General features: G+C 36.2%; 1 protein-coding gene across 5 annotated transcripts in view; it reads right to left on the bottom strand.

The window, feature by feature from the left end:
* RB1CC1 (RB1 inducible coiled-coil 1) overlaps window positions 1–14,908 on the bottom strand; it is a 92,314-nt gene that overhangs the window by 46,234 nt on the left and 31,172 nt on the right. For 4 of the 5 annotated variants that reach the window (XM_047842998.1, XM_047842996.1, XM_047842997.1 and 1 more), the window contains exons 6-8: window positions 13,121–13,323; window positions 11,325–11,751; window positions 6,360–6,530 (exon numbers count right to left, since the gene is read on the bottom strand). In XM_047842998.1, coding sequence (XP_047698954.1) covers window positions 6,360–6,530; window positions 11,325–11,751; window positions 13,121–13,323 — 801 coding nt within the window. Of the gene's footprint in view, window positions 1–6,359; window positions 6,531–11,324; window positions 11,752–13,120; window positions 13,324–14,908 lie in introns of those variants that run through there. The other variant, XM_047842999.1, reaches the window with a different exon arrangement.

Below are 14,908 nucleotides of genomic sequence, written 5' to 3' on the forward strand. Positions count from 1 at the left end.
ACAGACCTGGTGAAGTTTCTCTGTCAGACCAGATAGAAGGGTCCATAAACATCACCGGAAGTGTTGTGGTTTTAAAAAAATTACTTGCTTAAAGCTTCCTGAACTGATCTTTTTCATATAAGATATGTAGACAATAAATCTCCTTCTATCATTTCTTTTCCTTTCTCTTCAAGAGTGCTTAGAAGATTGAACTGCTATGTAGATAAAATGAGCTACACAAAATTGTGTTTCCACAAGATTTAAAATCAATTCCTCAAATCAATTAATCTGAATTTATCTACTTTCACCAACCACATTCTCAACAAAATACTGATAAGCAAAGAAAATAGGTGCAATGGGAAAAAAAAATATTAGCTGTAACAAAACTGACAGATGAGACATCTATAAATAAAATGTGAAAGATCCCAGACCAGATTAAAGAGAATTCTAACATTTCACAAACTTAAGACTATGCTAACCCAAATTCTGATTCTAGAAGTATTGATCGCCCACCTACTATGGGTCAGGAACAGTGACAAGGCACTGTGAACAGGGCAACGAGAAAGACAGACTACAGTCCTGCTGGTGTGGAGCTTATATTCTTCAAGAAGAAAGTGCTTTTTAAAAAACACACACCATCACTTAAATATGATTATGACATAGGCTAAGAACAACATGCAAAGAGAAAATAAATCGGATCAAGACTGCAAAATCAGAGAAAGCTGGCCTGTGGAAGTGATGTCTCAGTTAAAACCCTTGACTCTGAATCCCGTGACAGTCAAATACATAAAAATACAGGAGTGAAAAGTTGCTCCAATGCGCACATATCACCCAACCTCCACAGGTTATCTCCCGTCTCTCATGAGTGCACTGAGAATTATCTTATTAAAGTCAATTTCTCTCAGGGCTTCACTCAGGCAAGCCCAGCTGACATCCATCAATCTCAGGGACTTGATTTGCATCTATTTTACAGTTTTGTTCTGAATATGTATGTAACACACTTAATGTTAAAAAGTATGTAGGAACATCAAAAAATTTCACTGAGGAATAATTAAATGAGAATTTAATTGCCCCTCAATGTCAAAAAAGGACTATAATGTTTCAGGTATCAAAATCAAAGAAAAACATTTTTTTAAAGTAGGAATATTATCGCTAGTTAGGATAAAATGTTCTAAAAGCTAAATTCTATAAGCTACTACAGCTTAAAATACTAGCAAAAGCTGCAGATACATGAGGGGGAAAGAAGATGGTTGGACAGGGTACTTCCATCACCACAGGACATCAAAAATTAATTTTCAAATTTTCACAGGAACAGTATAGGACATGTCCACTAAATTTTATTTCAGTCTGGGTTCAAGAAAGTTTAAGGGTCAGGTCTGGAAAGCAAACAAAAAAGGATCAAATCTAAAGGAAATCCTTCTTCCATTAAAAAAAATGTTTTTTTAATGTTTATTTTTGAGAGACAGAGGGAGACAGAGTGTGAGTGGGGGAGGGACAGAGAGAGAGGGAGACACAGAATCCGAAGCAGGCTCCAGGCTCTGAACTGGCTCGAACTCACGAGCTGTGAGATCACGACCTGCACAGAAGTCCAACAATGCCCAACCAACTGAGCCACCTAGGCTCCCCTCCTTCTTCCATTTTTTAAAGAAAATAAAAAAGTACCACTAGCCTTTCATCACGGCAACTACACTTCCAGAAAAATGACATATCCTTGTATGACACAAGTCCATTTGCTGAATCCAATGCAGATCTGAGAGTAACATCAGCAAGATTTAAAAAAAAAAAACACAACCATATGTAAAACCATTCCTTGTTGCTGCCTGATTGTAGAAACAGTATTACACACACACACACACACACACACACACACACACACACACACACACCCCTACACACACCAAGAGATTTGAAGGAAGCAAAGAGAGGAAATAGATAATCTAAGAAAACTGGAAGCCCTGGTTTATTCAATTAGGGAAATAGCTATAAAGAAATGTGGAGATTCAAACTTTTTTTTAAATGTTTATTTATTTTTGAGACAGGGAGACAGGGAGAAGGACAGAGGATGCAAAGTGGGCACTGTGCTGACAGAACTCATGAACCGTGAGACCATGACCTGAGCCAAAGTCAGATATTTAACCAACTGGGCCACCCAGGCACCCCCAAAGGTGGCTCATTAAAGGAATGATGAGTTCATAAAATTAAATATGAAAAATGACTAATACATCTGACTACAGCAGAATTTAAAATTTCTGTGTAACAATTTTTATAACACTATCAACAAAGAGAAAGACAGTTATCTGTATTATTTACAATAGACAAAGAATTACCCAGACTACATATATAATAAATTCTTACAGAAAAACATTAGGATAAAAAACTGGCAACCAACCAAATTGAGGAAATAGATGGGAAACACTGATATAAGGGAAACAGCTCTTCTCATTAATTACTGGGAGTGTTGATTGATTTTTCCTTTATGGAGAGTATAACATTACTAATTAATATTTAAAATGCACAAACACCCTAGTCCAACAATTCCATTACTGGAGGCTGTCTCTAAAGAAATACTAGAACATGCATGTTAAGACAGAGAAGTGCTAGGATATTAAAACAGTGTTTGTAACCTGAAAAACTGGAAAGAACCCGAAGAATCATCAAGAGAAGTCTGGTTGGTTAACTAAATTGTTTGATTCACTCTATCAAGGGTTAAAGTGAAAAAGAATGACATCGGAGAAACAGCAAAATTTCAGGAATTCAGAGCTGTCTCAAGTAGTGATAAATTGTAATTTAATGGTAATGCAGACCAAGCTTCCTGTGGCATTAGTTACTAGAGACCTAAGAAAGCAGTGAAGGAGAAGGGCCAGGATCTAAGGAGGAGGAGGAAACCGAGAGAGGCCAGTTAGGCAACTAAGGAATGCTTTGCCTAGAGACAAGTGTTGATTCCTGAAGAGAGTCCAAAACTAAGAATAAAAAGACAAGCAATCCTGGGGCGCCTGGGTGGCTCAGTCGGTTGAGCTTCCAACTTCGGTTCAGGTCATGAATTCAAGCCCCACGTCGGGCTCTATGCTGACAGCTCAAGGCCTGGAGCCTGCTTAAGATTCTGTGTCTCCCTCTCTCTGCCCCTTCTCTGCTCGTGCTCTGTCTCTGTGTCTCAAAAATGAATAAACATTAAAAAAAAATTTTTTTAAAGACAAGCAATCCTTCTGACATTCTCACGGAGCTATGAAATAAAAAACTGGACATCAGTGCCAGCCAACAAAAAGGATGATGGAACACACTTTGTCCTAGTACCCCCAAAGCTATATCCTATGGAATGCGAGTCTACAAAAGCAGACTGGCTAACACAAGGACTGGAAGACCAACTCTATCACCTAAATCCCTGAAACTGGATTAAGATGATCTAAGATTGTAACTGCCCTTTCAACATGCACACAAATTCTCTCTAGAAGAAGCTTCATGCTTCCTTGGCTTTTCTTATCAAAAATAATGCCTAATGGCACATGCAAAGGCAAGACCACATTAATTATAAGAAACAACAAAAACATCCACAGAAACATAGGCACAAGCATGGAGCTCAGATACAGACTTTTAAATTACTATATTGTTAATTTGATCAAAGAGATGATGGATGAGACAGAATATCTTGGTAGATAATTTGAAACTATATAAACAAAAGAACCAAACTGAAATTGCAGAGCTAAAAAACAAACAAAAACTAAAAATCAATACATGGACGTAATAACGGCTATTCAGTGGGGAAAAAAATTAATCCCAATTGTTAGGTCAAAAGGAAACATCCAGAATAAAGCACAGATAGATATAACAAATGGGAAATACAGGAAATAAGAATAAATGCAAAGAATGAGATGAAAGGTCTAATTCGTGTGTAACTGGAACCAATGAAGGAAAAGGCAAAGAGTGAGGCAAAGGCAAAATTTGAAGAGAAACTGATTGGGAATTTTACCAAAAGACATGTCAGTAAGCCACAGCTTCCCGTAGTACTATATGCCCAACCCAAAGCAGCAGAAATACAAAGAAAACCACATCCTGTCATATTATTGTAAAACTGTTAACAACCAAACCAAAGGCAACGTGCGAAAAACAAATTGTCGACAGCCTAGACTCCGTATCAGGAGAAAACACCTTTCAGAAATAAAGGTGATTTAACGAGATTTTCAAATGACAAAAACTAAATATGCTACTAAAGGATACTACAGGATATTCTAATGCATATGAAACTTACAAGGATGCGTGTGTTACTTAAAAGGAAAAAAGCTAATCTGGAAGACAGAATACTAAATACTTAAAAACAAAAACTTTTAAATGATAAAAATAATCCAAAGGGCAAAAGCACAAAGACATAATTGAAGGAAAAAAAAGAAGAAAAATTGGAAATGGTAGATTTAAAAACAAATATTCAGTAATTTCATTAAATAAATGAACTAGGAGCACCTGGGTGGCTCAGTTAAGCGTCCAACTCTTGATTTTGGCGCAGGTCACGATCTCACAGTTCATGGGATCAAGCCCTGCCTCGGGTTCTGCGCTGACAGTGTGGAGCTTCCCTGGGGTTTTCTCTCTCCCTCCATGTCTGCCCTTCCCCTGACTGTGTTCTCTTTCTCAAAATAAACATGAAAAAAAATTTAAGAACTGTTAAAAAAAAAAAAATTAAAAATAAATAAATAAATAAATAAATAAATAAATGGACTAAATGTTCCAATTAAGAAATTTCTCAACTTATTTGGAGGCCATCAAAACCTTGATGCCCAAACTTGACAAATACATACCAAATGAAAAATACATACAGGGGAGCCTGGGTGACTCAATCAGTTAAGTGTCTGACTTGATTTTGGCTCAGGTCATGATCTCAAGGTTCCTGAGATCGTGCCCCAAGTCAGCAAAGATAGCACGGAACCTACTTGGGATTCTCTCCCCACTCCTCTCTCTGCCCCTCCTTTGTGCACATTCTCGCTCTGTCTATAAATACATACATACATACACACACACACACACACACACACACACACACACACACGAATATAATTCAGTTTACCAAAATTTAAAAAAGACAACATATTATGACCATGTTGAGTTTATTCCAAGAATCCAAGGATGGTTCAAGATTAGAAGCTATTAACACTCTTAATTTGATAAAAGGTTTCTATTAGGACAAAGAGAAAAAATAAACTACTAGAAACATTATAATTGTGAAATAACCCTTCCTGTAGATCAGAAATTAAACAAGGACACCATTATCACATTCTACTCAGCAGCGTACTAGGATTCAGTCAGTGTAAATGCACAACATAAAGGGATCCAGTTCACACGGTGGCTGGATACACAAACAAAAAAAGGAGAGTCTGTGAATTACAGATGAATTCAATTAAGAAACTATAAAAATGCAAGTATTTTAAACTTTATTTAAAAAGAATAAAGCAAGGATATACATGTTTTATCTACCTACAACATACTGCGTATAATGCCATGCAGGTGAAGCAAAAAACATCAGTACCCACTTAAAATGATTTGTATGTTCTAATGTAAGAACACATTTGGAGGGAAAATATTGGCAGAGGAAAGTTAAACTAGAAAAGTGTGTGTTAGAATCAAGATTATACAAGTCAACTCTTTTGTCAGAGTACTTTCGAGGGTGGGTCACTAGAGTGGCAGGATATGTCTAGGCTAACCACTCTTTCAATTCCATCACTTTAACCTAACTTGACAACAGAATTCTTAGAACACTGCATTAAATTTGACCTAAAAACCTAAGTATTCGTAACCTGCAAGATGTCATATTTTCCTCCTGTACCTTTACAAATCTCATTTATTCTGGGGCATCTGGGTGGCTCAGTCAGTTAAGTGTCCAACTTCAACTCAGGTCGTGATCTCACGGCTGGTGGGTTCGAGCCCCACACAGGGCTCTGCACTGACAGCTCAGAGCCTGGAGCCTTCTTCGGATTCTGTGTCTCCCTCTCTCTGCCCCTCCCCTGCTCGCACTCTGTCTTTTGCTCTCTCTCAAAAATAAACAAACATTAAAAAAAGAAAAAAGAAAAAGGAAAGAAATCTCATTTATTCTTTTGTAGTCTTTTGAGGGGGAGCAGGAAGTACTCAGATGTTTAGTACAAGGGCTGTTTTATCATGTTCCTTCCACATACGCTTTTTCCCCAGCCGTACACAACATTTTCACGGTTTATCTTTCAGTTACTACCTGAAGTGGTCTCGGCTTGCTTTATTTTATCAAACCTGAACATTAAGAACACGCCATCTTCCTTAACAGTGAAGGATGAGGTGAAATGATGGTGCACAGCAAACTGATATCGCACATAAAATACTGGTAGAGAAACTACAAAGAGCTTTTCCCGAGAGAAGTTTGGAATGGGCACCTGAGCGAGTTCCTTCTGTTCATTCACCAGTCGGCTGCAGCTAGCGATCATCTGGTCCAGGGCATAGAGCCGGTCTTCAAGTCCTTTAATGGCTTTCATATTCTGATTATCAAGTTTGGCAATAGTTTGACGGCATTCTGCTATAAACGGTCGAATAATCCTTGGATCAAGCTGAACAACAACAAAAGATATGAGTGAAGTTTCCAGCAAATACTTTAAAATACATTTCTCACTATTCTGATACACAGCTTCAGAGGAAAAAAAATTGAAAAATACAGAAAAGAAAATGCACGGGAATCTAAGTTATACTTTCACAAAACTGAGAGCAAGATAATTATGTTAATAAAAAATTACTGATTATACTGGAATACACAATTAGGAATTCCAGGAAGTATACTGGAAATTGGAATTGGAAGGCAGAATTCCTGGAATTCTACCTTCCAATCAATGCCTCGATTTCATCAGTCCTCAGTGTCACACCGTAAATGTTATTTTCATGGTCTTGTAAGATAAAGCAGAGTTAAAAACACAATTTCCCTCAAAATGTATCAACATCTTCAAACTTAATTCCCTCCTACAGATATCTTTATTTTCAGCCTCTATCTCCTAAAGAAATCTGCTTGATCAACCCAACTTTCTTACTCTTCCACAAATTTTCTGGAATTCATGAAACCTAACAAATTTCTCTCTACATCCTTCCCCTTCCCTTGAAAGAATACACTGGCAGTGGTTTTCACATGTCGTCTCCGGAACTCCGGAAGCTTTCGGGCATCACCTCACTGGTTCTTCCACGGTTCCCTTCTCTGGCTCCTGTTTTCTCATTCCATAAACACAGATGATCCAGGACTTCGTACTTAGCCCATTTTTACTCTGTCTTGTGTGATTTCAGAATGAAGCATAATTTCTATGAAGCTCCCAACCCTTTTGTAACGCCTGATCGTTCTCATACATTTTCAGCCTGTTTCTGACACCTTCCTAATAATATCTCCGTGTGAGTATCAACCACAGTATCTTCTATTTCTAATTATAGTTGTCTCCTGTTGAAATACCCAAATGGCTTCCCTCTGCCCACGATGACATCCAAAAAACATAGCACACAATGAAGGCTTCAGTGATTGGCCGGATATGAGTAAATCCTTCCAGGCCTATCCTCTTTTCAAACTGAATTGCTCATTACATCCAGACAAGCCCTGTGTTTCTCTAGCTCTGATCTCTGTTCATACTGATTATCCTGCCTAGCTGTTGAAAAGCCCATCTCTGTCCTAGTCAAATACTGCCTCCTTCATGATGCCTTCCCTAATCTCTACAATCAAAGGGATCATAAATTATTTAACGTACAGTGTTTGGTACAGAGAGGACATACAAAAGCAGTTAAAACTCAGCTATTTTATTGTTATTATCAATAATCTAGTGTAATTTATAAGAGGCTGCATTTGTAACACTACAAAAAAGTTAACAGAGGCACTACTTAAATACAGGCAGCCATCTGCCTATTAATGAAAACTTGTGCGTACATTAACATTTTCTCGCTTTTCTTAATTTCATGGTAACTGAGTCTAATCTGTATTCGTTTCTGACCCAAGATATTGTACAAACCAAAGACTAGCTATAAATCATTAAGACGATAAAGAGCTAAAGAAAGGATTAAAATAGATTCAAATTTTTAGCCTGTACAAAATTGCAACTACACAGACTTCAGACAGCGATGATTTAAAGAAGAAAAAACAACCCCCAAACCAGAGCTCCTGATTCTGATAGTTCTGTATTTCCTAATTCATTGAAAGTACGATGCAACTACACTGACAATATTAATATGGAAGAGCATTTTGTGAATCACTTGAGCACAGGCTATGTCACCTGACTTCCTAAAATCTTACTCTACTTAATGGTTTATTCCATTTGTCCACAAGTAATAAAAAATAAAAACTCCAAATAGAGTCTCTGGAGCAATTTTTTAAAATAGTATCTTAAACCACAGAATCCCACTAATAATTATTTAGCAAATTTTCAGCAACCGAACACAGTCTTACACTATTTGTCCCTCTTGGACTCTTCCACCGACATCTACAAAGACTAACATTATTGTTGTCTTAGAAGAGAAGAAAATAAAATTTTCTCATCCTCACCATTCTTTCCATCCCACCTCTAAATGCATGCCCATTGCATAAACAATATTCCAATAAGATCACAAGAATCATGAATGAAATACTAAACCAAAAGTCAATAAATTACACTGGTATTATTCTGAACAGCTTAGAAATGAGCTGAATGTGCATGTTTCCAACTATTCATCATCAGGTGTATGAACGTTTGCCTTTTGTGGTATAACCTGAACTAGAATATCCAAGATTCGTTCTAGTATGAACACACTACGACCTAAGAAAATATGCGAGTACACAAAAACGCAGAAACAACTCAAAATTTTTCTTGGTACGTGAGGGGAAAAGGTAGGTTGTGGGAATCCCCCAAGTATTATAAAACAGGATTCCAATGCCATATAGATGGGCAGGGGCAATCCATAAAGGCAGTGCCAGGATTTAAACCCTTCTGATGTCCAATCTTAGGCTAGTTCCGTGACGCCTACATCTTGACTTGTTTCCTGAAAGAAGACACTTGATTTTGCCAGTTGGAGATACATGTTACAAATGCTGCTGAAACTGGGATCGGTATGTAGAAAGGAAGGCTTCGAACAGAACTTGCTTTGAGAAGAGGAACATCAAATCTTGGCACATTTTAAAGTTCACTGGCAAAAAGTACTACTATCAGAATCAAACAGGTTAGTTAGCTGTTTTGGGCAACTACGTAACAAATGTGAGATCAAAGGAAGGCACCCTGTGACTCGAGAGAAGTCCTACACTCCGTTCAATGTGTCTTTAGAATCCCACTAGTAGTATTAAGAATAAATACACAAAACTACCATGAAAAATATTAACCTTATAAAAAACACCATGGCAAGTGCAATTTATTATGCAGTATATCCCAATACAACATCCCACACTGTGTAAAATACAGGCAGATATATATAAACAAATTCTTCAAAATAGGTTTTCACTGCTTTTGAAGAAATTTTTTTAAATCTAATGGGCATGCTCAGCTAAAAGAGTGCTGTATTACAGGCAGTATTTTAAGCTATGTTAACTCGTTTCATAACAAGTAACTATAAACAGATAAAAATTTATACTCTGTTTTTACAATATAATGGCCATGTTAAGTACCACAAAGACTTCAGATATTGTTGGTATGTACTATGAAAGTAAACATTAATTCAGGTCAATAATGTGACACCCCAGTGATATTACTCTAGCTAACTTCTGTTTTCGGTAGCTATAAACTCTTGTGGATTTTCATTAAGCCAGGAAAGGATCGTTGTTTATTTCCCCTTGTTTTGTAACAGGAGTAAAACTTACATGGCTGTGCTGGACTTCATTTAACCATGCAAACACAAAGCCAATTTCAAATCCTTTTGAATATATAGATATCTCAATCACCTAATTCCAATCATAGATTGGAATTTTCAGACTACTAAAATGTCAACATTTTAAACAGGAACCCTAGTTTTCACTCCTTTTAGTCAATAATCTTTACATCATATATTATATATTCCCATGCCCTGGCAAATGTCTTAATTGAAGCTTTCTTTGTTAACAAATAATAAATGGCCAAAAATAAATCCCTCCTTTAAAAGATGTCATCAAGGAAGTAGACAGTTAAAGAATTAAGAAGAAACCTAGAATTTATTTTTTTTTAGGTTTTCCATTTTGAAAGGAAATGTGCTATTTTCCAGGCAACCCAGACAAGGCACTGCCTTTCTCAATGTTCAAAGATCAAATCTCTTTTCCAATTGAGCTCCCTTTTAAACATGGTTAACTACTGTGCTCGTTATCTTTAGACAATAGCGGACTTCAAAATAGTATTTCATTATTTCTGTATTACTGAAACACGTGCCCCATCAACTTCCTTTCTGACTTCAAAGATTTTCCATCAGCTTATGGATCACATTTTAAAAGATATTTATTCCCCATGCTGAAGAGTCTTTGTAAGTATATTTGGGGGAGGACTTAATCCAAAATACAAGCTCATTATAATTATGAAATACAACCAAGAACACAACGTCTAAATTTTGAATTTCAAAATATTTCAGGCAGATATAGTATTTAAAGTTTCTTTTAGAAGTCAGAAAGACCTCCCTCAAGGGGGGATGGTGATTGGAAAGACATACACAAGGTTTTCAGGGAGATGAAAACGTTCAGTGTCTTCTTTGGGGTGGTATTACTCTGTGGCCTAACCACCCAAGAATTTGTATATTTCACTGAATGTAAATCATTCTCCCGCCTAAAAAAAGTTTAACTATAAAAATCAAATATTGTATCTTTCACATTTTCCAAAAAAACCTTGAAAGTTCTATAGCATTTATAAATGTGAATATCTGATCCATTATTAAATTAAGAAATATGATAGGCTAGAGGTGGCCAAATATTACCATTTACCTATCTACTTATATTTACAGAGAGCTCAGTACTTAAGGCATAAGAATGAAGACATTAAGACTGTTCAAGTTTTACCTAGCAGAAGTAAGAGCCCAGCTGTAGGAACAAATGAAAGAATAGGAGATATTAAAACATCTAAGTAATATTACAAGGTCAGAAAAAAAATATTGCAAACTTGTTACCACCGAAACCTTCACCATTTGAGTAGACACTTCAAGGCTCTGAACTTCAGGACAAATTTTACATCTCTGACCTCGAATAGTCATCACAAATCTACTGTACATTCATAAATAAGGTTACAAGTGAAAAGACTTGATTTATCCTTGATTTATCCAAGGGTGAATCCTTGAAGTCTCACGCCAAGGCTCATTATTTCTACTTATAATACCATTGGCCCATCATATAAAATATTTAGTATAAATAATGTAACTTCAAATAGTTGAAATGACACAAGAAATATCAAATTAACATGACTTACTCTGCTCATGGAATCAAAGCATTTCCTGACCAATGATTCCACATCATTAGGTCTATCTTGAACATTTATCCAGTCTAACAAAGAAACATTAAAAAAAGGCAGATCACCGTCTTTAGCATCTACTGAGGTTTCATCCTGCGGGACAGTACTTTGACAAGATTCCCTCATTTCTTTTCCACTTTCAGCATCTGCGGTATCTGGGGCTACGTGTTCCACTGACTTGGGAAATGAGGTTAACAAAGACGGGTTAGTTGTTCTAGGCATATCAGGAGAGAGCACCAGTTCAGTGGAGGTTTTCATTTCAGCCTTTTCTGAGCCTTCATGTTCAGGCAAAGAATCCAGTCTTCCCAAACATTCCCTGTAACTATGTCTGGTTAGGCACTCCAACAGCGGAATCTTGGCCATGACTGAAACCGCAGTTCCTAAACTTAAAATACAAAAGATCTGTCAGTAAAATAATGGGACTGCTCCAGTCAGAGACTAGCACTTCCAAAGAAATAGCATTTAATTGTTACACACATAAATACTACCATCTATTTTTACATTATAAATACACAGTCTATGTTCTTTAAAAGAAACCTAGTTAGAGGTTAACTAACACACGGACACATTAAAATACCACTCTCGAGTAAAGGTGGCCAGCTTATACTTAACAAGTGAACAGTTGGTTTTCATCAAACCTTGAGACATAAAAAATCAAATTTACAAAAATGATTTACCACAACAGTCCCTTCAGGCAATCAAGTATTTTTTGATAAGCTGAAAGCACAGGATAAAATTAACAGTCCTAAAAAAGACTAAGGTAACTCTCACGTTCATTACACCCTATAGACAGGTAGATGTATGCTGTCGAAAGCTATGGGAAAGATGAAGTGATGATGATTTGATTGCTGTAAAAACATCTGTGAAATGCTTTAAGCTCTTACATGAAACTAATGTATCTAAGAGAACTTTCCAAACAACAGTCGGTTGAAAAGGCTGTCATATAAACAAACTCTTAAAGACTTTCTAGTCTTAAGTAATCACTCCCTTCCTTCCCGAGATCTGTCCTATTGGCAAAGCCAAAATCTAATTCATACCTCAAAATAAAAAATCTGAATTAATAAGGTTCATTTGAATTAGGAAGATGTTACTTCTCTCCAATTCAATTCAAAGTTAACAAAAAATGTAAAAACAAATGAAAAAATGAATGTAGAAAATTGAAAGCAAACACACACAACATAGAGGCTACACTCATGCTGAATTATTGCTATGTTTTTATATTCATTATAGCCCTTTTCCAAAACAACCACTAGCTATCAGATGTGCTTATATGCAAAGAACCAGAAAACCACCTAAACGCCAGCTAGAACACAATGGCTTCTTTCCATCTCAGCAAGCCTACATCATATGGCAGTATTTAAAGACGAAAACAAAATTTTCCTTGATTGCCAAATGTTTGAAAACTTTTCCATTTCCATTAGATGTGTTAGGTTTATATTTTGCCTTTAGTGTAAAGTTGGTAGCAGGGCAAGAAGGAGGCAAAGATTCTTGGGTTTGTAAATGATTTCCAAAGTATCTTAAGCCCTTTACATAAAGAAAACAAGGTAAGAAAAAGAAATGTGGGAGATCCATAAAACAGGCGGTGAATAAAATTGACCATAATTTTAAAATTTCAGAATCCGTAAAAGTCATCAGAAAAGTCTCAAAAAATGAACAATTATTATACAAGCAATTATTAGAAATGAAATCAGTTACTAAAACAACTGAGAAGGTACTTTAACCAAACGTTTTATCCATTTTAATGGCAAACATACTGAGTAAGTTTTAACTTGATGTCTTCTATGGATTGCAGATAATTTGAATAAATACTTTCAAACTTGAAAAGTAGCTTTTGGTAAGAATTTGAACAGTCCTCCAGATTGGCCATGATTGCAGCCCAGCCTTGGTGTTGAAGGTGTTCATCATGGACCAGACCCTCACAGAAAGAGCAAAGTTTCTTGGCAACTTCATACATTTCCTGTATCGAAAAGGAAGAAACACAGTAAAAGAAGGTAATGTTTGCATATGTATATTTACCTGTATGCATGTATGCAGTGTAAATATATTTTAAACAAAGCATGACAAGGCAATGTTTTAGTTTATCTTATTACTACGGTTTGTTGTTCCGACAGTAAGGAGGAAGAAACGCCGCTGGGACTATATGTTGGTGGAGCATCTGCAGAGGACAATTCAACGATAACTATTAAAAGTAAAATGGCATCTATCGTCAGGCAGTGATTCATCTTGTAGAAACTTACCCTATAAAAGCTTAAAGAAATGAACAAAAAAACACTAAAAGGTTCTTTATTTCAACTATCAAATGAAATAGAACCCACCTCACTGTCTACCAAGAAATTATGTGCGTCTATACAACGCAATCCATTTAGCATTCAATAAGATGAAGTATCTTTATATACTCATATAGGTGTGAATAGTAGTTTCTTTACATCTCATAAAGGTATGAGGAGATCAATACACATTATTAAAATTTAAAAGGTACAGTGCTTGATTCATAAAGTGAATTTTCCATTTTTACTACAATATGAAAATCAATTATGGGTGACTACAGATCCAAATGTAACAGACGTTTTTCTAAAAAGGAGCGCTCGTGGAAGACAGCATAGCAGACACACACCAGCACCTCTACCCTGGCTGCTGCCTTCGTATCTCTGAGATAAGCACATGTTCCTTAAATAAGACCCAAGAGCAAAAGTATTGACAAAGTGGACATTAAACGAAGAATTTTAATTCATCACGACACGCCATTAGTTCAATGAAAAGGCAAAAGGCAAGCAACAGAGTGGCAGAAGATATTTTCAGCATTTAAATACACAGCTTACATAAAGATGATATAAAGTCCACTCTAAATTAATTACATAAAAATTAGCAACCCAATAACGAGTAAGAAATTAGAAGAATAACTTCACAAAACGGGTATGAAGAGTCTCATAAACATATGGAAACCTGCTCATCCTTATTAATTATCAAACAAATACAAATTAAATTACAATGGCCTCCCACCCATCGGAACGACTAAAATTAAAAGCACCGAGAAAACCAAGTATCAGTGAGTTTGTTGAGCAAGCAGAACATTCGATGGTGGGTACGATCACTTCAAACGCTAGCAGCACGTTAGCAAACAACGTGCAAAGATATTCACAGCAGCCTGAGCCCCAACAGTCTAAAACCTGAAACAGTATCTATAGATAAATAAGCCGTGGCATATCTGAACAATGGAAAACTGCTCAGCAATGAATACAAACCATTAACGCATGCAATTACGTGAACGAATCTCATCAGGAACATAAGATGAATGAAGGAGGCCAGACACAATAGAAAACAAACTATAATTCCATTTATTTAAGGTTCTAAAAGAAGCAAAGCAATCTATGGTTTTAAAGTCAGGATATTGGTTGATTTTATGGAAAAGCGATAATGACTGGGAGAAAGCATGGAGGAGGACTTCTTGGGGTGACACCATATTTTAAAATTTCACTTTGTGAAAATGTGCTAAAAATGAATGTGCGATAATTTGTACTTTTTTTTTTTAATTTTTAATGTTT

The sequence above is a fragment of the Prionailurus viverrinus genome, chromosome F2 (genome assembly GCF_022837055.1).
Source record: "Prionailurus viverrinus isolate Anna chromosome F2, UM_Priviv_1.0, whole genome shotgun sequence".
Taxonomy (NCBI): Eukaryota; Metazoa; Chordata; class Mammalia; order Carnivora; family Felidae; genus Prionailurus; species Prionailurus viverrinus.